The sequence below is a fragment of the Fusarium sambucinum genome, chromosome I (assembly GCF_050947815.1).
Source record: "Fusarium sambucinum isolate potato_lamoka chromosome I, whole genome shotgun sequence".
Classification (NCBI taxonomy): domain Eukaryota; kingdom Fungi; phylum Ascomycota; class Sordariomycetes; order Hypocreales; family Nectriaceae; genus Fusarium; species Fusarium sambucinum.
Window position 1 is genome coordinate 5604585 of NC_139294.1, and position 23696 is coordinate 5628280.

A 23696-nucleotide genomic window follows, 5' to 3' on the forward strand; every position below is an offset into this window, starting at 1 on the left:
GGTGATGATGAATAGTAAGTATCAAGCAAGTGGAATCATCCGTGCATTGACTGATGCTAGTGTTTGGGGATTGCTGAAGCGAGTTTTCTCCAGATGAGCACTGGCTGATGCTGTAGCAGCTCAAAAAGCTTGAGTAAAACACGGGTACCAACTAGCAAGATGACGGGAAAGAGGGAGGATGTTTCCACCTCACTATTCCCCGATTGCAAGGTATGGAAGGTAACGCACAGGAGGGAGGGAGCTAAGGTACAAGGATCGAGTGACGTGGTTGATTCGGGCTGGTTGATTATGTTTTTGTGTGTGTCTATGTGTTGCTTGTACCTCTAAATGTCGAGTTTCTTTGACCATGTGTACCTCGTCAAAAAGAAATATTTCACAAATAAAGAAATTTAAATTAACATTCTTCCCGTCAACAACATCAATCCGTTCTTGCAACGGCAACCAAATCACACAAAGTGGCTGATGTCTAAAGCTGGGGGAACCAAACCGGCCAAGACTTGTACATAACAGTATCATTTAGCGCCCAGACTGCCAGTTGTCAAAAGTCACCGCCTCTTACAGCTCTATTGGACAGACATTAGTTACAGATCGCAGCACACATTTGGTTTCATTATTGGTGACTCACACAGTCTAATCAAACAAGAGACAGTATTCAAGCCTGAAAAAAAGAAGAGACAAGCTCCTGACTAGTGAAGTGCATACCTAAACACATGCAGCCAAACTGCAGGCCAAATGACAAACTGCTTGACTTGCCGCCGGGCCTTTGTTGAAGAAATTCTGAGACCAATCGACCAATCTCTTGTCTTTCTTAACCTAGATAGTTAGTTATCTTTAACTTCTATGCTTGTCAATCCTGGTTCAGTATCGCTTGCCTACCGCGCCTAGTTCAGGCCATCCCAGTCAAACATTGATATGAACCGTGCCCAACTTTTGAACCACCAGTCTCAGTCATGTTTACTTGCAAACTTGCATGATCATGTCTCAACAGTAGAGACATGTACTAGTCACTTCTTTGATCTCAAGTACGGCTGTTGTCAGGTCATATCGAGAGAAGCAAATATGGCTAAATTCAACATACAACTTCTAGTAATACACACCTAATACCAACAAACTCAACGTACAGTTGCCCTAAAGTCAATTAAAATTCTCAATGAAAAGAAAGTAATAAAAAACAAAAAACAAAAAACAAAAAATAAAACGTCCAGCCAATACCACAACCTTCATTTCTTATTGACAGCACTAACTAAACCCTCCCCAGAGCCTCAACGCACTAACTCAACCGAGACTAAACCCAATTTATTACTTCCCCCATATCTCTTCACCCTGCCAAAACGACGTAACTCCTCCAAACCGCCACCACCAAACTTCCAAGTCCTCCGACCCAGTCCAGGTCTCTCCATCTTCAGAAATCAATCACTCCCCTTTTGCGCCCGCGCGCAGCAGACGGCAGTAACAACATCTTCGTCGGAGATATATCAAGTAAACTACTCTACTTATATAACATACATATACCCTTCAATAATCTCGACACTTTGGTTCTATGCACGGCGCATAAGTCCATCTCCCCAACATGTTTTGTCTTCGCAGGTAAACACCACCAACCAGATCTACACTTAACAAAAGACCAACGCTTATCTTTTCGTCAACAGTTGGCTTCCGCTACTCTTTATCCCGACAAATGCTTCTCCCGCCTTCATATTCCTCTTCTTCATCTGCACCTACTTCCTCAACCGACCCTGCGTATACTGCTCCATCCTGCTGCTTATCCTCTTCCTGACCTCGTGCAACTGGTCCGACCGATGTTTCTTCGACTTTAGTAGCAACTGGTTCCTGCCTCGCCCCGTAACTACGGCCCAGATACCGTCTGACGAGATTGCCGAGGCCACCTTTAACTCGACTGCTTTCGAAATGGTCAACACCACTATTGCGGCAATCGTGAAATCTGCTAGCGAGGATCTCGAGGCGAGGAGGGCCGAGTGGTCCGGGCTAGGGATCGAATGGCTCAGGAATCTTCTAGGCAAGAGGGAGTGGAGGATTGATTGTATGGATATCTATATTCGGCTATAGGGGATGCCCCTTTTGATATCGGGCAAAGGAGTCAATACTGTGGCTCTAACGAGACGTACATTTTATGGACACGCATCATCTTGATCACTTAGACCGGGTCTTGGCAGGCGTTCTCTATACATAATAACAGATCCTTCACAAGCGAATTACAGTTTTTGGGTGGTATAAGCATAACGTTTCTATTCTCATCATATCGACTAGTCACTAATAACAGGTCTCTGATTATGTACCCTTCATGTATCATTCAAATATCAATCATCGCAACAGAACCACATGAAAGCCCGCCATTTTCATCAAAAGAATGCGTTCTAGGTATATCCTTCGTAACAACTTACATCCAGGCATGTAAAACGTGGCATCGCTTGCAAATTTCTCAGAGCTCCTCCTCGTCATCATCCTCCTCTTCCAATGAAGCCGCTGTCTGTTCAGGGGCTTCCTCGTCAAAAAATGAACCCTTTGGGGCGGCAGTCACAAGAGACATCTTTTCCTCGAGGTCCCTTAAAGACTCATCAGTAGGCGACACAGCCTCGTGAGTATCCTGCTCTTCCTCGGCTTCCTTGGCTTCCTCGGCTTCCTCGACATTGTCAGCTTCTTCAGAAACAATAGTAGTCTCCTCGGAAGAAGGTGCCTCTTCCATGGACTCCTGTTCATCGGAAGCCTGAGAGTCATCGGAAACACCCTCAGCTTCGGCTACCATACTCTCCTGGGCTTGCTCCCCATCAATAATTTCATCATTGACTTCATCATTAACAACCTCCGCAGCCTGTGCTTCCATAGAAGGCATCTCAGAAGCATAAACAGTCGCCGTCTCGACAGCAGTGACCGTCTCCACGATACGAACGATGCGCTCCGAACAGGAAGGCGCCTCGAGTGGAGGGATAGCATCGCCAACGGCACCAGGGGCTACGCTGTCGACAACAGGGACTGCCTCCTCCTCCTCCTCCTCCTCCTCCTCCTCCTCCTCCTCCTCCTCCTCCTCCTCCTCCTCCTCGGCACCATCCTTGTCCTCTCCAGTAGCAGGGGTGTCCTCAACAATGATACTCTCCTCAGGAATATCAGATTGGACGCTGCTGTCCTCCTCAACGGCAGCAGCTACAGAAGCAGTGACATCCTCGACGGGGTTAACAGTCTCCAACCCCATGGCTTGTGTTACTGTGACAGTAGGGACCTCCGCATTCCTGATAAACTCAAAGGTGTCGGGGCTTTGTCGGGATCCATTACCTCCGCGGATAGCGAGGAGTAAAATGAGAATGCTAAGCAAGCCGATCAAGATGTTTTTCTTATCTTGCATCGCGACACGAGCCGACTCAGCCAAGAGCTGTGGGAGAGTAGCGTTCTTCATTGCCTTTTGGCGATCATCAGGGGGACTATGCTGTTGGGATTGTGACTCAAAAGAACGCTGGGCATCTCCATCGTGTTTTTGGGAACCAGGAGAAGCCTTCCTTTGGTACTCTGCTTCATCGACGCCAGAAGCGTCGGGCGAAGGCGCACCAGTTGATGCCTCTTCGGCCAGACTCCTCTCGCGTTCTTCTTGGAGATGCTCATCGATATCCTTCTCGAGGTCATCAAAAGATTTGCTGTGTTCATCAGCAGCCTCCTTGGTGATGTCGGCGGCATGGCTCTCATCGTGATTCAGATGTGACTCTCCCTCATTCATACTGAGGTCCTCGATAGGTCCATGGGAGTCTCCTCGTCTTGTAGTCACGCGTCCTCGCTCCCTCGATTCAAACTCCCTGCGCTCCTCTTCCAACCTGACGTATCTCTCCTCCTCTTCAGCTTCTCTCATAGCCAAGTCTCGCTCCTGGTCAGCCTCCAATTGCACAAGCTCATGCTGGGATACTGCATCAACAAGAGGCTCAAGTTCGACGTCAACTCGCTCCATCTCTTTCCAGCAAGCTTCCCAGGCACCGCCACGGATCAAACCGTTGCTAGCGTATACCTTGACACGGAAAATCTTGCCCTGGCCCAGAGACTCGTAGTGAATGTCAGATTTGCAGGTCTTGCACCAGTGTGTGGGTTGTGATTGGCGACGACTTTCCTTGCGCCTCTCGGCCTCTTCTTCGTCTTCCTCTTCGTCCTCATCGCTCTCCGAATCGGAATCCTCAATGGTCATCATGTTGGAGGGACCGAGATAATGACCGCATTCGAGGATGCGAGCACGGCGTCTCAGGGGAAGCTCAAGTGCCTCCAGTAACCGTTCCTCGAGAACCTCGTAGTCGTTCTGAGGATGAGGCAGAAGGATACCACGCTCAACGGTGGTATCTGCCATTCGGTTCTGAAGTGTTCGCCAAGCATCTTTGATTGTCTTGCATTCCTTGCTCAGCTCCTCTGGGTCTGCGTTCTCAAGAACTTCGCCCCAAGGCCACCGAAGAGGAAGCAATGTGACATGTAGAAGTACAAGTGGCGGTGTAGATCTCTTGAAGCGAGGCGGTGTCCTCTTAGGCGAATATTGCTCTGAGAAGCGAGGAGAACTCATTCTGGACGAGCTTGGGAGAGGTGCCCTTCTACCAGAGCGAGGAGAGCCGCCGACAGTTGAGCCAGGAGGCGATGACATTTGCATGGCCTTGACAGAGGAAGGTGACCGGAATATGGGTCGAGGATTACCTCGAATAGTGGGGATAAAATCCTCATCTTCCCTGTCGTACTCAGAGAAGCCAGAGATGCCAGAGATACCCGAGACACGGGGGGACCTGGTCATCCGGTGCATGGCATCCTGGGCCTTCCGATGATCACCTTCGGATACGGAACCCACTGAGCTTCGAGGACTTCGGTCGCTAAAAACGTCGTCTTCGTGCTCGTGATGGGAGCTGTTCTCGCCAGCCTCGTCTACACCGCTTTTGACTGAGCGAGCCATGTTGGCGTCTGATTGACGAGCACTGATAGTTTTGGTGTGAGAGATATAACTATCGTCGTCTACTTCAGAGTAGCTGCTCAAAGATTCCCTCTTCTCGTGGTTGTCAATCTGAGAGGCGATATCGCGGGCGACTTCCTGAATAGCTTCAGAGCGAGTGGACAGACGATCAGAGTAACTGGATCCGGAAGAACCAGAAGACACACGTCTCGAGCCAGAGATTTCTGATTCTGTCTCAGAAAATTGTCGCTCTTCGTTATCCTCGACAGATTCTTCTACCTCAACGGTAGACTTATCCTTGTCTTCCTCGACAAGCTCGTCGTCGTCAAGATCCTCAGCGGCAGCGTCTTGGACAGAAATATCCTCGGTGGAGGTATCTGCCGAAGAGGTGTCCTCAATTGGAGCTTCGGTAGTAGTGTCCTCAGCGGCAGTGACGTCTTCGACAGGGGTAGGTTCCTCGTCGTCCTTATCTTCTGTATCGTCCAATGAAGGCTCTGGGGCCGGGGTGTCTATTTCAGCCTCAGATGCAGGTTCTTCTGCCTCTGTTGGTGGCTGTTGAATCGATTCGTCGGCCTCTTTTTCTATAACGACTTGAGGTTCGGCTTCTTCGTCAGATTCAACTTCAGATTCCGAGTAGGATGATTCTTGTTCAGATTCTGAAGCTGGTTCAGCCTTTAATTCAGCGTCTGGTATAGCTGATTGTTCGTTGTCTTGTTCTATTATGGTAGATTTATCCTCTTCGGTAGCCTCAGTCGTAGAATCGACCTTGGCTTCAGCCGTCGAGTGGTGGTGGTCTTCTGTATCAATGTGGGTGTTGGGGGACTCGGACTCTTGGTTGGTGGTGGTTTCGATCTGCACCTTTGGCTCCTCGGGGGGCTTGTTTTCGTTATCGTCCATAGGATCGCTTAAGCACGATGGATCAACGTGGATCTCAAAGTCGAGGTCGTCGGCTCTGATAGTGTTGCGACGGGGCATCTGACGATGAAGGGGTAAAGCGGTCAGTGGTCTGTGTATGTGTGTCGAGGATTGTAGTGACACACACACGGGAGGATTTAGATTTAAGAAAAAAGGAAAAGGGTATAGAAGCGAGAAAGAGAAAGAGATCGAGGGATCTTCCTGGAATGGTGCAGATAATTAAGGTATCAATTCCCCAGACGCATGGGTTGTGTGGCAGCGGATGGTTGGTCGAGGACGTTGGGACTGACCCCGGTCATTGTTTACATTTGTTGCTGGGTCGACAACTCTCTCTGACCTGACGATCCCCAAACGTTAGTCTCGACAAGGACTTATATTCGCAAACGGAACAAGATAGAGAGAGGTAATGAACTGTCTGAGATTATTTGAATATATATTTCAATGTTATCCAGCTCTGCTATTTAGCAGTTGATGAATTGATAGTTCTTGGGTATGTTAGGATTCACTCTCCTGTAGTGATCTCAACTTCTCATATGTGTAACCATTTGGGTGATGTCATTCAATTGGTCGATCTTGGTCACTTTAAATCCAGCGTCTAAAAGATGCCCAGCAACCATCAACCAATGCTATTTCTTATGCAGTTTTATCACATCAGGCCATTCATTCAACCATGATTCTAGTCAAATATCATAATATGTTATTCACTCTGCTACTCCCCTCACCGCTAGGTACTCGTAGGTACTTTAGGGTAGCTCTTCTCCCAGGAAACGGCCCGTTGGGTCGGTCGAGGTCTGTTTCACTTACAACAACCGCATTTCTCGACGATGAGAAAAGGTACAAGTGAAACCTTGTGTCTCTATATCCGGTGCACAATGACCAAAGTGGCTTACAAACTTGATTTTCGTTATTTCCTTTAACAAGGTAAGACTGCGACGTATATACACTGCAATTGCTGTATGGTAACTACAATAATACATCTTCTCCAAGCATCAGAAGAATTAGCTGAGGAGCATAAGAGATGAAATTAATAGACTGTTTTATGCTATTTAGGCCAGACTCCTTAAGCAATTTATTTTTATATCCTAAAGCTTAGAAGATAATGAGCTGGTCAAATAAACATACATATTTTCAACTCTCGAAAAGCAATACAATGATCAGAAAACCGACCATTTCCCGTCAACAATCCCGTAACGAGTTCGAATTTCCCACTTCTGATGGATATCTCTTCCCATACTTCCCACGCGTGAGTGGTTGTCCTCATGATCCCACCAGTCATGATTAAAAGGTGTATCGACATTCCCCAAATCTCTCCACATGTTTATAACCAGGCCTCCTGATTTTCTTACACACACTGAAAATTCACTAAGACACCAAGGACACGCTCCGTCGAACCAAATTCCGTGCATATAGTATGCATTTTGTAGGCATTCATAGAAAGGATCGCTGCACTCGGGATGCAACCTGAGTAGCCGCTTCCGTTGATGATTAGAATGCGTCTGATCATTCATGAAGCGCTCCGACATGGCCGCTCTCTCGCGCGCCAGGAAATGTTCGTATCGAGCTGGATCTGTGACTTGATGCATGCATGCCCCAAAGCATCCAAGTTTACGCAGTTCCACTGGTTTGTTGCCCCGTTTGTTTATGAAACTCCATTGGCTAAAGGTTAGATACCTACCAGAGACGACCTTGGGATACCACTGGAAGTAACACTTTGCTTCGTCCCGAGGGCCAAGTGTCCATTCAGGTTGAAACATCGTCTGGTACGGTTCCAACAGGAGTTTGAGATATTCCGCTTGCTGCCAGGTCTTCCTCTCGAGCTGGCTGTATTTGATGGCACGCTGAACATGCTCAGCCTCGACCACAGTATTGCGCTCAAACAAGTATACCGCCTCCGATGACCAAAACGGATTCTCAGACACTGGGCTGCCTTTTGGTGGATTGGGCATATCGACTTCCAGCATATGCCTGACATACGGCCTTGTTTCAGCCACCCAGCAGTCAGGTCGGTCTCGACAGACGAGGACAGCACACTCTATCCATTCCTCGTCTTCAATCGGCTTGGCTGGGCTTTTGAGCGAGTAGTACATGGCTAAGCATGTTAATCGGATGCATACTCGGCCGCTGAAAGGAAGGTGTTCGTTGATCAACTCCACAATCACGACAGGGAGATTGAGAAGAAAACAGTCAGGTTTCTGCTCATATGGAGGGAGGGTTGACAGTGATGACCGAGAGTTGACTAGAATCGGGGAGACGAGACTCTGTAGCTCACCCATATTGGTACGAGACAAAGTCTACAAGCGGAGGCTTTCTGAATGTAAAAAAGCGACTGTTTTGAAGAGGACTGCTCATACCAAGAAGCAGAGGCAAGTAGTTACCATGCAATATATTTATACCCATCTTGTCTAACTTTTCTCATGTTGGAGAAGAATTCCATCAAGGTTTTGTTATGTCAGTATATACTTCAGTTAAGAGTTAGAGTTAAGAAGACAGGGTGTTAAGTTGAACATGTTTATTAATTCCTGGTGGATAATAGAAACGTTGACCTCCAAGCTTCAGAGTATAAGAATAAATAGCCTAAGAAGCCTCACCTAAACGGCATAAGCCATCCTACTAATTTCATATCTTATGCTTTGAGCAGCTAATTCTTCTGGTACCCTAAGAACTTCTTTAGTGATATCGAGGTATGGTTAGAAATTGACAGGAAAGAAGGTTTGGCGGTAATCACGTCTTACTTCTACAACCCTACTACAAGCTCGACTTTAACGTCAAATAGAACAAAAGGACCAAGAACTTGAACTTAAAAATTCGCTACCTCTTGCTGCCAACGCTATTAGCGCAGTGCTTAACTCAATAACATGCTATATGTACAAAATAACTCTTTCCCTTGCGTACTATTCATGCTTGAGGTTTTTCCTCTTATTAGCTCCTTTTATTTATACTCTCTGCAAATCTAGTCTACTCTGCATCAAACATGCAAATGTCGGAAACATTGCGCTTATACGGTATCCTTGGCTTCATCAACACAGGACTAAGTCCAAGGTTGTCAATACGATAGTGGTGATACGTCGAAATGAAAAAGAGAGACGTTAGTGGGTTATTCTTGGCACAAGTTCTGGATTAAGTTTCTACTATGACTTGAGTTGCAGTTGGCAAGTGTTAACGATGGCCTTCGCATACGCAGGAAAGGGGGCACTACCCACAGTATTCCACGTATAAGATATCTATAGAAAAAGGAGAGTTAGATAGTTGCCCAGGGGAACAAGCTAGATATTCAATGTAGACTCAGGTTAGCGAGCGATGAAGGATGATAGTATGCTTTAAAGTTTAGTAACAGGATCTAGTCACAGGCAGAGATGCATACGACGAAGGAGCCGCATTTTGTCACTGCAAGTAATATAAATCCTGGACGCCACCCCCATTATTGCAACCAACACGCATGGTAGCCTGCAATAATATTCCCGGTGTGTATGCTCAGCCAGCCCCCCAATTCGTATCAGTCGAGCAAAATAGCCTCATCTATAGCTGAATCAGAAATGAGTCCGAGTTTGACCACTACTGCCCATAAATCTGACCCTCTTGGTTCGTACTATGAAGCTTCGTACCTCTGACACTTAGAGCAATTATAAAAAGGTATAATAGTCAATATTTCTTATACTCGTATATTCCCTTAGATAAGACCCAAACACTTGTAGATACCCAGTGCGAAATATCCCATCCGTGAGAGAACGCCTTGCCACGCTATGTGTATCTCAAATCCACCCGCGCTAAAAAAAAATTAAAAAAAAGATATTAAGAGAAAGACCGCACCGAATGAGATATTATGATTCTTCAGTCACAGGACCAGGGTGTTCCTTCGGTAAATTTTGCTTTTGGGTGTGCGAGCCCCTCGTTCCCGGCCGGTGTGTATCAGTCTGGCCCACGAGATGTTCACTCGGCCCATAGAATCCATGCATTTCTTCAGTAACGCTGGTGAGATTGCTTTGACCGAGTGAATCACTCCGTATGCGTGGGCCGCTAGAATTCCGCTGAGCAACTGGGGGTCGACTCTGGGTATTTGGAATACTACCAGATGATCGCCGTCTCTCGTCTCGTGGGAACACCACCGACGATGGGGAGCTCGGTAGCTCTGGTATATAAGGTGTTGCCTCAAGCTCTGCTGTGGGCTGAGAGCCTGCCATCACTCCGGGGGTACCATCAGACCCCTCGGAAGCATTGCTGTGATTCCTCACATGAGTATATGTTCCGTGCGAGTCTGTACTCGACCTGTTCCTTGTCGAATGTGTGAACCTTGAAATCTGGCTGACTCGTTGCTGGTCACCTGCCGCCACAGCTGTGAAATAGTCGTCACGATTGCCCATCGCGTCGAAGCTGGGATGCCTACTCGTATTCGCACTTGTCGATATTGCGTGATATCCGTTTGCCCCGGGTGTAGGTTCATTTGAACTATAGTCTGCGCTTGCGGGACCGAATGGCGATGTTGCTGCTGAATCAGGTCCTGGGTTTCTCGGCCGTGGAGGTATTAATGATGGATGGATCAAGGGATTGGCGCTCAGTTCGTCGGCCTCAGAGTCCGCCGTCTTAAACTCTCTTACAGGCCTCGACTGAGTATTGGATCCGCGGGACCTTTCCGATACCTTTGAGGTGCTGACTGCAGCCACAACCTTATTCAGATGGCGAATAATGATAAAGGCTGTTACCAGGACAATAATAAGAATGGCCACAGAACCAGCAATGATACCTGCTAGTGCGCCGGTTGATAGGCCTCCCTTATCGTCATTATCCTTGTCAGAAGAGGATATTGGGCTCTCTTTAGGTATCGTTGAAGGGAAGTACTTCAGAACTGCTTGGTCGTTATTGTCATCGGCGTCGACTGTTGGAAGAGCTGTAGGAACCGTTGGTGTTTCCACTTCGATGGCCGTCGTCCTGTAAGTTGTTCGCTCTCCTTGTATTGTCGTTGTGATCATCATAGTGCTTGTGACGGTTACAGGATCAGAAGGGTAACACTGGTTCACGCCGCAAGCCAAGCCGTTGGGACAACATCCGTAGCTTAACGACGATGGGCAGAGATATTGGCTACTCGGGCATCCGTATGTATACGGTGATCCAGATGGTGGAACACAACCATCCGCAGTTTCACACAAATATCCATCCGGACAGCAGCCACCTATCATATGTAAGCCTAGCTCTACAAATACCGGACATGCAAATACGAACCTCCGTAGACCGGATCGCAAACATGCCAACCAATCTTCGTTCCACATGTTGAAGGACCCTTTGTTGTCGCTTGACAGCTTTCTTTGGCGCAATCGTAATTCTCGGGACAGCAACCTCCATTCAGACTTGCTGGGCACAATTTCAGACTCGTGGCACATTGTTCGTCAGCTCGTCGACCAAGCCCTGCGGCTTGCGTAATTTGTGATTCCTTCTCAATCCTATGAACTCCATCGTATCTTTTGAAATCGGCTGCCTCGATCCCCAAAGCCCAAAATGCGCTCAGAAGTGAGGCAGCACATAATCTACACCCCCAGTCCCTCATCTTGTGCGATCATAGAACCGAGGGGAGACGCGACAGTGAACCGAGATTATGTCGCAAAGTCGCGAGGGGCGCCGATCATAAACCAAATCCGAAACGGGTAAATTGAACGTTTGGGTGTGGTAGTTGTCGCAAATGTATGGTTATTTGTTGATCGATAGTTGTTGCCGTAAACCCGCCACAGGTTAGTTTGAGCTAGGATCGTCGTCGAGTCGAAGTCGGTTTTGCGTCCAACAAAGGTATCGTGAATATGAAAAGAGCAAAAAAGGAGAACCAAGTCAGAGAAAACACAGGTTCCTAATGTCAGCAACGGAGGCCTTAGAGGCTTGTCCTAAGCTAGGGTCAGAGGATGCTACGCCACGAGTGAGCAGTAATTGCTGCAATCGTGCCAGACGAGACAACGGCGTCTGTAGGGCTGAGCAAAATGCCCACTGAAACCAGTTGTGCCGTTCGTTTTGGTTGGGCAGAAAGGCTCAGTGCGCTGCGCTGGTGAGATTTAAACAATTATAGCTCCTCTTGAGGATATTATCATGGGTCCAGCGTGGAGACGGAGCCCAGAAATGAAACGGTGAGAAGACGAACAACACAGACATGATGAGCAATTGTCTAAGGATAAGCATAAATGGACATGACACGCGGCTCGTTTTCTCATGCAGGAATCAGCTTGAGGTGAAACCAAATCGGCGATGCCATAGGCCAAAAGCCTCAAAACTATCGATCGGTGACAGAGTTGTTAGAGTATGACATCTTCCTCTGCTGCCCTACCTCAACTCGCAGCTCATGCAGCAACGCATCTGACTGGATTTGCTGGGGACAGTGGCCCAAGGGACCAGAGCAAAGCCCCCAAGCTGTCCTATTTCTGGATCCCCAAGACAATTGTTGTGTCCCTCATTGTACCATTGGTCGACGACCGACTTCCCAGCCTTTCAGTGGTCGACTATAAACGGAGGATGCATTGCTCGGAACAAAATGGTGCGTCCATGTGCATTAGGTTGCTCGTGGCAGCCATTCAAAAGACGTGTCCGTCTGACAAACAGACAAGGCCACGAATTGAAAGCTTTGCTGAACGAGACAACCCTGTCAATAATCGACAGGAGAGACACATGGTGCTACCAAAGTACTGGGGCTTTGGGGGCCGAGAACATCGTGGACGGAGAGCCGGACAGATTTTAGCAACCTTTGCGACGAAGAACAAAGCTTTTGGGCTGTGCTTGTTAATGAAATTGATGAGAACTTCGGCCATGTGGGTCCTGACCGAACCGGCGAACAAGCCGAATAGGCGAATACTAAACTCAAGATATATACACAATATCACAAAGGCATCGTAGACCTTGGGCGTATCAAGAGATGGAAAGGTCTGGCAGTCTCTGACCAACCCACCTGTCTGGAGCTTTTTCCTATCACAACAAATCTGACCGTTCCTTCGACGGTCAGGCTGTGGTTAGCTTCGGTTCTCGTACAGACTGATCATAGTTCGAGATTACAATCCTCTGTCTTGACGATCATATCGGGCTGAATTCGGAACTTTATCGTTTGGCCTGGTTGGTTTACCACGAGGTTGTTCACTTGACATCGCGACGGTGCTACTTCCGAATATAGATTGACCCCTCGCTGGAGCAGACTACAGACGGATTGAAATTCGACTGTGGGGACATTTTTGAGCTAATGTCAATCTGAAAGATTTCCGAGGTGTTGCGAACCTCGGCTCCCAGGGTAAACGGCATTCAGAGAAGTTCGTCGACAGGCCCGTCAATACTTTGTGTACTGAGACCCTTCTTGCTTGGACGTCTGGCCAAGAACTAGAAAAAAGCCGTTATATTGGTTGGGTCATGACGAACAAAGATGAGGCCTAATACAGCTGCAACGTCGAGGGCAATAGCCAGGAGTATTATCAACGATCAGCCCAGATCGCGCAAGTGTTGACATCGCTCCACTTGTCAACAATGCTTGTTCAAAGCCAAATTCCCCTAGCTCCAGTGCTAATCCACACATCATGAAGTTGACCTCCCAAATACTGCATGGATGTTCGACAGCTGTGGCTCCGTGCAGCTGTAGCTTAAAGGGGAGCTGTAACCTGCCTGTGGCCTGCCAAGAACCGTTAGGTCTCTCAAGGGTTCTGCAACGTTAGCCGCATGCCGGTGGTTCCTAGACCAAAGCTTTTGCGGTCTCGTGGTCGAAGACTTGTGCTTCACAGTCGCTCGCTATAGTTGGAGTAGTTGAAGTCTCCATCCTTCGGTTTCACTTAATATTAAAATAGACCATCGGCGGCAGGATACGAACATGTAGTGTCGGATCGGTACGCCCAAACCCGTTGTAAAATTGGATTTGTCCCCAGTTTTGGAGCATGTCGATCAATAGGCGTTGTTAAGGGTCCCTGAACTCTATTTGACCCATCGAATTGCTGTAAGCCTAGTGTGTAACAGAAAATTAGCCTCCGAGATTTAGGATACAAAAATAAATGACATGAGAATATGGCCTATATGGCATAAAGTGACCTACTAATTTCGTCTCTTATGCTTCCTTAGGCGAATGGTCGGCTTCAACCCAGCATTTCCTATTCCGCAATCGAACCACGCGTGGGTGCGGGGATGCTGATCCCTTGTCCTGATCTCCATGAACAATTCCATTATCAAAAAGGACGAAGATCTCTGACCGATACAAGCATGCCATTGAATGGTTGAAGCGGGAAGGGGTTGCGGCGTCCGGCAAAGCACGCGAGCGGCGGGCAATGGCTTAATAAATTAGCCAGGTTTTCTGTTTGCCGCACCTGTCAGAGCGAGTTGCCCATCACCATCCAAACCTAGTGGCAGTCATTGAAAGCCTAATTGTGCTGGATTGCAGTCTCATTACCCCGGATTTTCCAGCTTACCGGGGAAAAGAATGCCAGGGCCAGGAGTTTGCCGCCTTTCGAATCCTGTTTGAGGCTGCAGGGACACGAGGAGTTTGAGGTTTAATCCTCGAATGCAGATGGTGAGGGTGCCATTGATGCCCTTCTCGTCTATTACGTCGATTCTAGAACTCTGCAAGGTGAATTTTGGGTGGCGTCGATTGACAGGAGGGTCCTTGAGATCCATGAAGGAAACTCAGTCAGTCACCTGCTACCTTGGGGGAGCGGGGCGACTTGTCTGAGTCATACTGTATAGACACTGTCTGGTGGGAGTTCAGATAGCCCATGAGCACAGTAGGAATTATTCGGCTCCTATTCCCCCGGGCTTCCCATCCACTGTAAATTAGGTACTGTTATAAATCAATTACTGGCGGCTTCGGAGAGTTTGAACTACCAAGGACACCGTTGGGGCGTAGGTAAGGATTAAAAAGAATCAGTAACATGAATTGCCCGACTTATTTCGACTCTCATTTCCCCATAGTCAAATTTTGCTATGGATTCCGAAGGCCCCTGTACTCATCCCATGGGCCCATCTGCCATCCCTAATCCCTCTCTCTGAGCCTGATCCAAGTCAATTGTAGCGCCCGTAACCCCGCAAGCTAACAAAAGGTAACGTCCAGAGTTGGGAAAGTGTCTCGGCAAGGGCCAGGGATCCATGGAAAGGTCGTGGATGCTCAAAGATCACGATGGTGTGTAGTGACAGAATTAGACTGACAAGGCATGGAGTAAGGTAAGGTCCTTCTGCTGCTGGCAGTGATAGACCGAACCATGACGCCCCGGGGACGCACGAGGCATCAATTTTTGATCCCTTGCCAGCTCTTTTCTCTCTCGTCTCCCCCCTCTTGACCTCCATCTTGACCTTGACTCTTGTTCAACCATTATCGTGATTTTCCAACCTGAATCAAATATCGCTTTTGATCCTTTCACCTCCGCAATCAATTCTTCCCCAAGATCCTCGGCTTCTTGTGGACATTATTTCCCCTCTTCCTCCCCCACACCGACGCAGATCATCTATCCAATATCGATCCTGTTTCACTTGTTCGACAACTACTTTCTACGATACATCAAATATTATATCAGAAGTTTCTTGTATTGAGATTCTGACACCTGCAACAATCGTGCCACCTTGTTACCATCCTCGAGGCGCATGCAGCATCAGCATTATTCCCGGTAGATGGAAACCGCATGATTAACGTTGTGATCCCTTGATCATCTATATTCGCCACCATATATAGCTGTCGCGATGTTGCTGTATACTAGACTTGCACCCCCCAAGGTCCCCAAGAAGCGTTCGCGCGCAGGTATGTCAAAAACATTTCATTCTGGAAGCATTCTGTTACATTTATCCTGTTGTATTACGGATGGCTTGCTGACCTGGATATCGTTTCGCTGTCGCACAGGATGTAGCTATTGGTAAGTCTATGAAACAACCCATCCCCGTCTCAGCACATTGACTAACACCATTCCAGCAAGGAAAAGGTACACATCTCACTCAAAGCGTGAAACTGGCACCATACTGACTTGTTTCCCGTAGAAAAAGAAGTGTGACGAAATCCGACCTGCATGCGCTCGATGCTTGGAACGTGGCCAGGAGTGCATGTATGAGCCTGTTCGACCTCGACAGAGGCGCAAGCGTGACTCGACTGTTCCTTGCTCGCCATTCGATACCAATTCTTCCTCCGGCTCAGACAGGGCGGCTCAGGCTTTAGATGCCCAAATCTCATCAGAATGGAACGACGATGCGAACGACAAATCAGCCGACGAAGACTCCGATGAAGCTCTCCCCAGCACAGGGGCACCAACACTTAACACATCTCTCGTCAACCTGACTACAAACAAAACTAGAGTCAACTCCTTCGACTGGAGCCCTACAGACCTCCCGTTGATTTCTCCTCTTGATTCGGTGGAGTTTCAGCTGCCGCCATTCGATGAACCAAAGTTCGTTGTGCAACATCTTGAGAACCAGGAGGAGGAGGATGTTGAAGAGATTATCCGCCGGGAGTCGATCAGCATCAACATTCCCACAACGACTTATGCTGGGACATATGCGCCTGCATATGCAACTCCTTCGCCTTCTCTTGCTATGATTGCGCCCGTCCCAACACCATCTCCTCGACTCGAGTTCTGCTCCCCGATGTTTTCAGAGTTCTCTGAGCGCAACAACCGACGCGCCCTTGTGGATCATTTCTGCAACGTTCTATCTCATCTCATCGTATTCCGTGAAGAGAGTGGAAACCCATTCCAGCAACTCGTTCTTCCCCTGTGTCACGAGAGTCAGCCTGTTTCCAACGCTGTTTATGCTCTCGCAAGTGCTCATCTCGAATACCGTGGAGTTGAGAACGCCGAGAAGAGTGTTTACTTCCATAACAAAGCCATCCAAGGTCTTGCACGGTTAATTCAGAAGGGAGCAGGCGCAAATCGTAATGAACTACTGGCTGCCATTATGCTTCTGGTGTATTACGAAGTGGTGAGTGGATGAACACAACTTTCCCCATTACTATTTATCTGACATTTTATTAGTTGGTTCAAAAAGGTCGGTCCAACATTGTCGATGGCCATCTCAAGGGTGCAATGACTATTATGAGCAACAACGGGAGTGCCACCGACCCGACGGGCGTCTTTTTGGAGCGTGTAAGTTTTTTCTTGGAATCTGTACGAGCAATCACTGACTATTTATAGGCATTCCGCTTTTATGATGTGATTGCAGCGCTGTCTTTTGGTACTGCTCCTCTTTCTAGTGCTCCAGGCACCAACTACCTGGCACCATTTCCTCCCCTCGACTCTGGTGGTGCGACATCTCCGCTCAATAGTGTTGATACTCTGCTTGGCATGGCAACTTCTCTGTGGCCTATAATTCACCGGCTCTCTAACCTTTTAGCCTTGAAAGACCAGCTTGACGTTGCAGTTGCGAACGAAGAGGTTTCCAAGGTGGCAGTCCTCAGAACGGAATTTGAAACCTCGGCAACAGCCATCGAAGGCGCTCTGGAGGATTGGCACCCTGTGCTCCCTGAAAATTCGATCCTGAACCAGAATCCCGAGGAACTGAGCCCTGAGCAATCGACCGAAAGGAGCCGACTCCAAAGTATTCTGAGCAACGCCTTGTCCTACCGCCATTCTGCATTCGTCTATCTTTACCGCACCATTTATAGCTACCCACGCCGACATCCACTTGTACAACGTCACGCGCACATCAGTCTTACTCATTGTGTTGGAACTGTCAGCAATACAGGTCCTATGAGCGCCCTTCTCTGGCCATTATTTGTTGCGGCTTGCGAGGCCACTACACTTTCTGACCGTGGTTTGGCACGCCAGACATTCATCGCCATCAATCGCCGGCAAGGCATGACAAATATCGACCGTGCATGGACTATTGTTCAAGAAGTTTGGAGACGGGCCGACAAGACTGACATGATGCAACAACAAGAGGAGGCAATGACGATGGGTGTCAGAAGTGGAGGTGATCTCTGGCGAAGAGTCAGTGCAGATATGGGGGTGACTATCGTTTTCGGGTAACGAGAAGAAGAAGACGCATGACTGAAATGACGGTGGTGGATTGGCGATACCCTTTCAGCAACTATACACTGAAACATTTAAGGAGTTGAAAAGTGATGGGAAGCGAAGTAATTACATTGTTTAGGAGGGCTGAGAACACTACCTGGCGTTGATCTTGGGGTTGGTAATTTGCAAACTGGTTTTAGGTCGGTTTATCTGAGGTGGTTACTGTTTCAACTGTATGTATATATGAAGCGTCGGGTTCTTGTCTTTATGAATTTCATGGTTCTACGTAATTTTCAAAGCTTAAAACTGACTCCACCCCCCTGTGATATTCATAATGTTGTTGTGTTTATGAATGCATATTGAATGCACCCAGCGGGTAGCAGAACCTATTGGCGTTCTAGATAAGTGTTTGGGATGAAAAACAAATAGTCTCAAGTATAGTCTAAGTATCATACACTGACCTACTGATTTCGTATCTTATACTTCCAATGGTTAACGTTTCTGATATACTGAGTGTTCACTCATGAATAGGTACCTAGATATGTGTATCTCGAGACAGCTTGTCTATTGGCGCAGTGTTTGTTTAGTGGATCTCGATACGACTCGCCACTGATATTTGACAGATCAAAGGCTCCATTTCCTATAATGGTGATGAGGCAGGCGGTGCATAATGATCTGCATAGACATGGGATGTCAACATTGAGCCACTGGCTGACGAAGCTGAGATGAGCTTTCTTATACGACAAAGAGCAATTGAAATGGATGTGTGTAAGGTCAATTACTAAGTCATCACTATAAATCGCTCCCCCGCATTCTACAATGCCCGGTGCTCCGGTTCACTTGGCTTCTATTCGGTTTGAAGTTACCTAGTTCCAGGGTGGCTGTCTGGATCACGGGATTGACAACTGTCTAGCGCCGTGGGGTACGCTTCAGCCTCTAAAGATGAAACAATCAGATACATAATGTTTCTAGAAACAGTGACGTATTTGTCACCATGTGTAGGTTCGTGTCGAATCTATGGTGCGCGATAAAGTCAGATTGGTCCAAAAACATCACCTAGAAGTGCCTATGTGACAGCCTGCATGCATTTCGGTGTTTTATGTGCGAGATGCATCATGTCAAACAGAAAAGAATCATGTACCTAGACAAGGGTATTGCAATTCGGTCGGTCACTTGACCTACGACAATCCCGACTACTAGACTAATAAGGGGGCTGAACAAGGTGGCAGGCGGGCCGTAACGTCGGCTTTTGCTTTGTCTAGTCTAATAAGGTTGGGCTCGGAGGGTTCAACGGCCAAGGAAAAGGGGAAGGAAAGAATAGAAAAAGGTAAACAGGATCAGTTGATGGTGGATGAGGATTGGATGAGATGAATCGGTAGAAAAGGGCGAGTGAGAGAGAAAAGAGGAGAGAGATCAAGGCTAAATCTTGCCACTTGATGGATCATAAATGTGACGATGTTTCGTTCCTCTTTTGTTGTGCCCGGTTTTGTTGGTTGTTGGTTGATTGCATTAGTTTCTTTACTTTAATAACACGCAACGTCTTTTCTCTCTATTCTTACAACAACACGAGTCCAAAGTTACCTATCCATGTGTGCCTCTTAGAGACTGGATATTATATCGAGGGTATGTTGTCATAGCTTCTACTTAATTATTGTCCCTTATTATTAGCTTTGGTCATTTGAGCTCTCGAGTTCTGCCTGTCCACATAAGCAGCATCTTACCCCACTTGCCTAAACACCATCCATCCCCAGACGTGACTCCCTGCTCGTCGTCCACTTTCTTCTTGGCTTAACAGAAGGAAGCCAACTTCAACCCACAACCTTTTTACAGTACCATACCCCCAAATTCTGAACCTATTCTCTTTTAGTAATCTCTAATAACTCCTCACTTCCTTTCGCCACCTCTCTCACCATATCAAATATTGCGACTCTCACCAATTGTCTCTCCATCCCTATTCCCCTGAGAGCCCAATCCGAAATCCCTGCCTACCTCTCAGCCCAAGGAACTGTCACTGTCACTTCTCATCGCCTGTTGGTTTCATGTTCCTGATTCTCTTCACACGACCAATCCTGAACATGCCACTAGGCCGTTGATGCACTCCAGTCTACCCTTAGCGCTTTCGTCAACTCGGTAGTCGCATCATCGCTTCAACCCTTTTTTTCTCCTTCTAAACTCTTTTCTTCGAGCTTACGAACCAGACAAGATCGCAATCTCTCTTGTCGCATAGCATCCCTTGCATCCTATTCCCCGAGGTTGCATTAACTACCTCGCCACCTGCTGCAAACATCATTCGCCCAACACAAACAAGCCACAGTCTGCAGCAGGCCTAGAAAGACGCCGAACCCCGCTGGTCAGCTTGTCGCTCGTTCGTCATCGTCTTTCGCATGTTTATACCTCTGTTGTCCAACCTTGCGCCAAGCTCGTAGACGTTCAACCTCACCATCCGCTTCTGCGCCCACTTCCGCAACTCTGAAGGAAGCATCACCATGTTTTAGTCATGAGCACCCAGACCAACACATCGGACTCGGTTCCGCCGCCGCCGCCGCGTCCGATTCGCTTCGTACACAATCAAGGACAACCGCCTTCTAAGCGGCGCCGAATAAATGCTGCGTAAGTGTTTTCCCGGTCTGCTAGACTTGCCCCTGGCTGTGGCACAGCACTAGTCGCACGACTCCAGATCCTCAATCTGCTTGGAAAGTAGCCAACACAATCCTCGTGTTGTGTGCGGATCTCGAATCACCACCCCAAGCCAATTGTGAGGTGCTAACTCCTTTGCGGTTCAGGTGTTTGACCTGTCGGAAGCGCAAGACGAGGTGCGCCGGCGAACGACCCGTTTGCTCTACCTGCACCAAGAACGGCCACCGATGTCTGGGATACCCTGAGGAAATAAAAAGAGAAGACGCCGAGAAACTACCATTGGATAGGCCTGGCCACGATCGCGACGAACACGAACATCACAACTACCACGATGAAGATATCAAAGTCGAGAAGGTCCCTGTGCATGCCCAGCACACACCCGACGCACCCACTCCCCATGGAGCTTTGGAGGCTACAATGTCGCTCGCAAACATGATCGATTCAAGACACGACACGACAGAAACACCAGGTGCGCCCTCGCACAACAGTCACCATCCCTCGTCCGCCCCCGCGCAGAATACCCCCTCTCCTACAGCTGTGCGCAAATCAGAGCGACATCGCGTTCCCTACTTCCGATACTTTGGCCCGACTGCTATTGTTCCTGGATTCAAGCAAATGGTGGTCTCTGTTCGCGATCGCCGGCGCTCAACGGCTGGTTCGATGGCTGGGACGTCGCCCATATCAATACATAGTGGACCACAGGGAAGCAGCTCAGTTGTTAGCGAGGCGATCACTGAGGAGTTACCCACCTACGACCCGAACGATCCGGCTCCGGTTCACCCCCTGATCATCAGTCTCATCAACACTTTCTTTACGCAAATGGGTTCCAGTTACCCGTTCCTTCGACAAACCAAGTTCTTGCGTATGGTCAAGGAAAAGCGGGTTGAGCCTATACTGGTCGACTCGATATGCGCTCTATCAGCAAGGTTCTCTGATTCGCCGGCCCTCACAAACGGAAATGATAAGATGCCGAGAATGGAACGGGGGTTAGTGTTTGCGCAAAGAGCTCGACAAGCCACTGTTGATACCTTCCCGTGTCCAACTGTCGGTGCTGTACAAGCTTGTCTTCTGATGGCATACGAAGGTTTTGGAGCAGGTCAAGACAGCGCACTTTGGATGTACCTTGGCTTGGCTATTCGTATGGCAGTCGACTTGGGCCTGCAAAAAGAGGTTGGTGTCCAGTATCATGGAGAAAAAGACGCATTGTACTCCCAGAACTGGGGACGCCAGCCTGTTGACGAAGGAGACTCGGAAGCAAAGACAGGCGAGTCAAGTCATTTGAACCCACAAGAGCAAAAGGAACTCGTCCAAGAGCGAATGGATACATTCTGGGCCGTCTTTGTCCTCGATCGTGTCATCTCCTCAGGGACAGGTCGTCCTGTCACATTTCGAGATGACGATTTGGAACTCTCAATCCCGGAACCCTTTATTGACCCTGGTACGAACTGGCCGGCGCCATACCCTATTTTCCTGCAGATTATCCATCTTTATGGGCGTGTCTGCGACGTTTTGAACAAAGTCCGCAATGCGAAAGATCTCACCAAGGACACATGGGACAAGCTCGGCGAGATGGAACATGAGCTGACAAGGCTCTATAAGAACTGGGACTGGCGTTTGCAGTTCAATGTTAGTAACTTCAAGGCATATCTGGGAGCAGGTCAAGGCACCACATTTATCCTCTTGCACTTTTGGTTCCATGCTCTCTTCATCATCCTTCACCAGCCGACTCTCCTCACGCCCTTTGCTGAGCTACGCACCGAACTTCAGCTCCTTCCAGACAGTCGTGAGCTTAGTATGAGCAGCGCAAAAACAATCTGCGACATTTTGTCATTTGCAGATCTGATCGACCCAAAGAGTTTCATCGGAAACCCTTTTACTTGTCAGCCTATTTACATCGCCGCTTGCGCCTTTGTGATGGAGTCGAGTGCCAACGCGTCCAGCTCACCTTCAAGAGACAGCTCTCCCCCTGGTACTCAGCACACTGTTCCAGCGGGCAACAAATCTCGTGACGCAAAATCATCGAGGCATTCCCTGCTGGCCTCGGCAGCCAATCAGAATTACCAAAAATGCTTCAATTCACTACAACAGATTGAAATGTACTGGGGCGGTGCTACATATATCATTACTGCCCTAGATCAAAGAGCCAAAGGAATCTGGGATTGTGAAACCTACACGGCGGAAGAGTACGAAAGTACAAAGGCGCCTCGTCGAGGCAGCAACGGGGCATTGAATAACCCATTCCCTAAGTTTGAGAACAAGGCATCACCAAGGTTATCAGGGCCTCCTATAGCGTGGACCCTGGCAGGAACAGCCAATTCACCAAACTCGAGTCTGACACTCATGTATCAAAATCGAGATTCGCCAGCTCAGACTGGACAGCATACGTCGCAGCCAGCACGAGCACCGAGCACGCCTCCGGGCAACATGATCTTTGACCCTATTCGGCAAAGCCTACCGGATACGACAAACATGCTTGCTCCTGGTTACCCCCAGCCTAACATCTCGGCTGTGAGACAATCGTCACGCCCTGCTAATCCCCGTCGGACTTCGAATCTCTCGGCGACAAGTACCCAAACGCGACCCCATGTTCAGTTTGACGGTGTACCTGAGGATAGCGAAAGTCATGACTTCTATACCGGGCCCAGGTTTACTCCCACAAGCCAGCCCACTACTGGATTTGATGCGTATAGCGTCTCGCCTCCGACAGCGATGGCAGAGAACGGAGTGACTCCAGCCACTACACTCTCGGGAGCTAATCACATGTACTTCGGTCACGGTCAGAATAACTTCCCATACACCATGCCGTGGGTGAATTCAATGGGGAGCATGGACGGCATCACTTTTGATAGCCAGGATATTGACATTGCTGCGTTGGGGCTACAGCAATCAGATATGATGGGTCCTTGGTTAGACTATTTCCCGTCGGATGTGCTGGGTCTGTTAGAGCAGCAACATCCCCACATGGGTCAGGGTGGTCACTGATTTCATTGTCTGGTTCATCATTGACTCAAGCATCATGTCTATTCTCATTGTTATAGACCATGTCATGATATACTTGCGAGGCGTCCATATGGTACAGGCATGGGTTTGGCGTTTATCATTGGAGCAACAAAACAGGGCTGCTATACCCATTGAGATTTCCCGCGTTCGAGTTTGGCGCAGGCAGGTGTACGGAAAGTGGGTTTGGATTTATGATGTGTTTTTATATATACAGACTTGTTATACGAAGGGTTTACCCATAAACTATAGATAATGCGGGGGTGGTTTGAAGACAACACATTGGAATTGGTAGAGAAAACGGCAATGGT

The 23696-nt window shown here is 48.2% G+C and overlaps 6 protein-coding genes across 6 annotated transcripts; 3 read left to right on the forward strand and 3 right to left on the reverse strand.

The window, feature by feature from the left end:
- Positions 1–1570: 1570 nt before the first annotated feature.
- On the forward strand, positions 1571–2067 carry FSST1_004503 (bladder cancer-related protein BC10-domain-containing protein; the record flags this gene model as incomplete). The annotated part of the gene is made up of 2 exons (XM_083230684.1): positions 1571–1587; positions 1650–2067. The coding sequence occupies 2 exons, from the start codon at positions 1571–1573 to the stop codon at positions 2065–2067; spliced, it is 435 nt and encodes a 144-aa protein (XP_083087933.1).
- Positions 2068–2440: 373 nt separating this feature from the next.
- Positions 2441–5893, reverse strand: FSST1_004504 (uncharacterized protein; the record flags this gene model as incomplete). The annotated part of the gene is made up of 1 exon (XM_083230685.1): positions 2441–5893. One exon carries the CDS (start codon positions 5891–5893, stop codon positions 2441–2443), a length of 3453 nt encoding a protein of 1150 aa, XP_083087934.1.
- Positions 5894–6987: 1094 nt separating this feature from the next.
- On the reverse strand, positions 6988–8106 carry FSST1_004505 (uncharacterized protein; the record flags this gene model as incomplete). Its single annotated transcript, XM_083230686.1, has 1 exon — positions 6988–8106. The coding sequence occupies one exon, from the start codon at positions 8104–8106 to the stop codon at positions 6988–6990; it is 1119 nt and encodes a 372-aa protein (XP_083087935.1).
- Positions 8107–9651: 1545 nt separating this feature from the next.
- FSST1_004506 (uncharacterized protein) lies at positions 9652–11369 on the reverse strand (the record flags this gene model as incomplete). The annotated part of the gene is made up of 2 exons (XM_083230687.1): positions 9652–10997; positions 11048–11369. The coding sequence occupies 2 exons, from the start codon at positions 11367–11369 to the stop codon at positions 9652–9654; spliced, it is 1668 nt and encodes a 555-aa protein (XP_083087936.1).
- Positions 11370–15496: 4127 nt separating this feature from the next.
- On the forward strand, positions 15497–17766 carry FSST1_004507 (transcription factor domain-containing protein; the record flags this gene model as incomplete). Its single annotated transcript, XM_083230688.1, has 6 exons — positions 15497–15554; positions 15654–15666; positions 15723–15732; positions 15788–16720; positions 16774–16884; positions 16933–17766. 6 exons carry the CDS (start codon positions 15497–15499, stop codon positions 17764–17766), a joined length of 1959 nt encoding a protein of 652 aa, XP_083087937.1.
- A 2482-nt stretch (positions 17767–20248) lies between these two features.
- FSST1_004508 (transcription factor domain-containing protein) lies at positions 20249–23370 on the forward strand (the record flags this gene model as incomplete). Its single annotated transcript, XM_083230689.1, has 2 exons — positions 20249–20361; positions 20535–23370. 2 exons carry the CDS (start codon positions 20249–20251, stop codon positions 23368–23370), a joined length of 2949 nt encoding a protein of 982 aa, XP_083087938.1.
- Between the last annotated feature and the right edge of the window lie 326 nt (positions 23371–23696).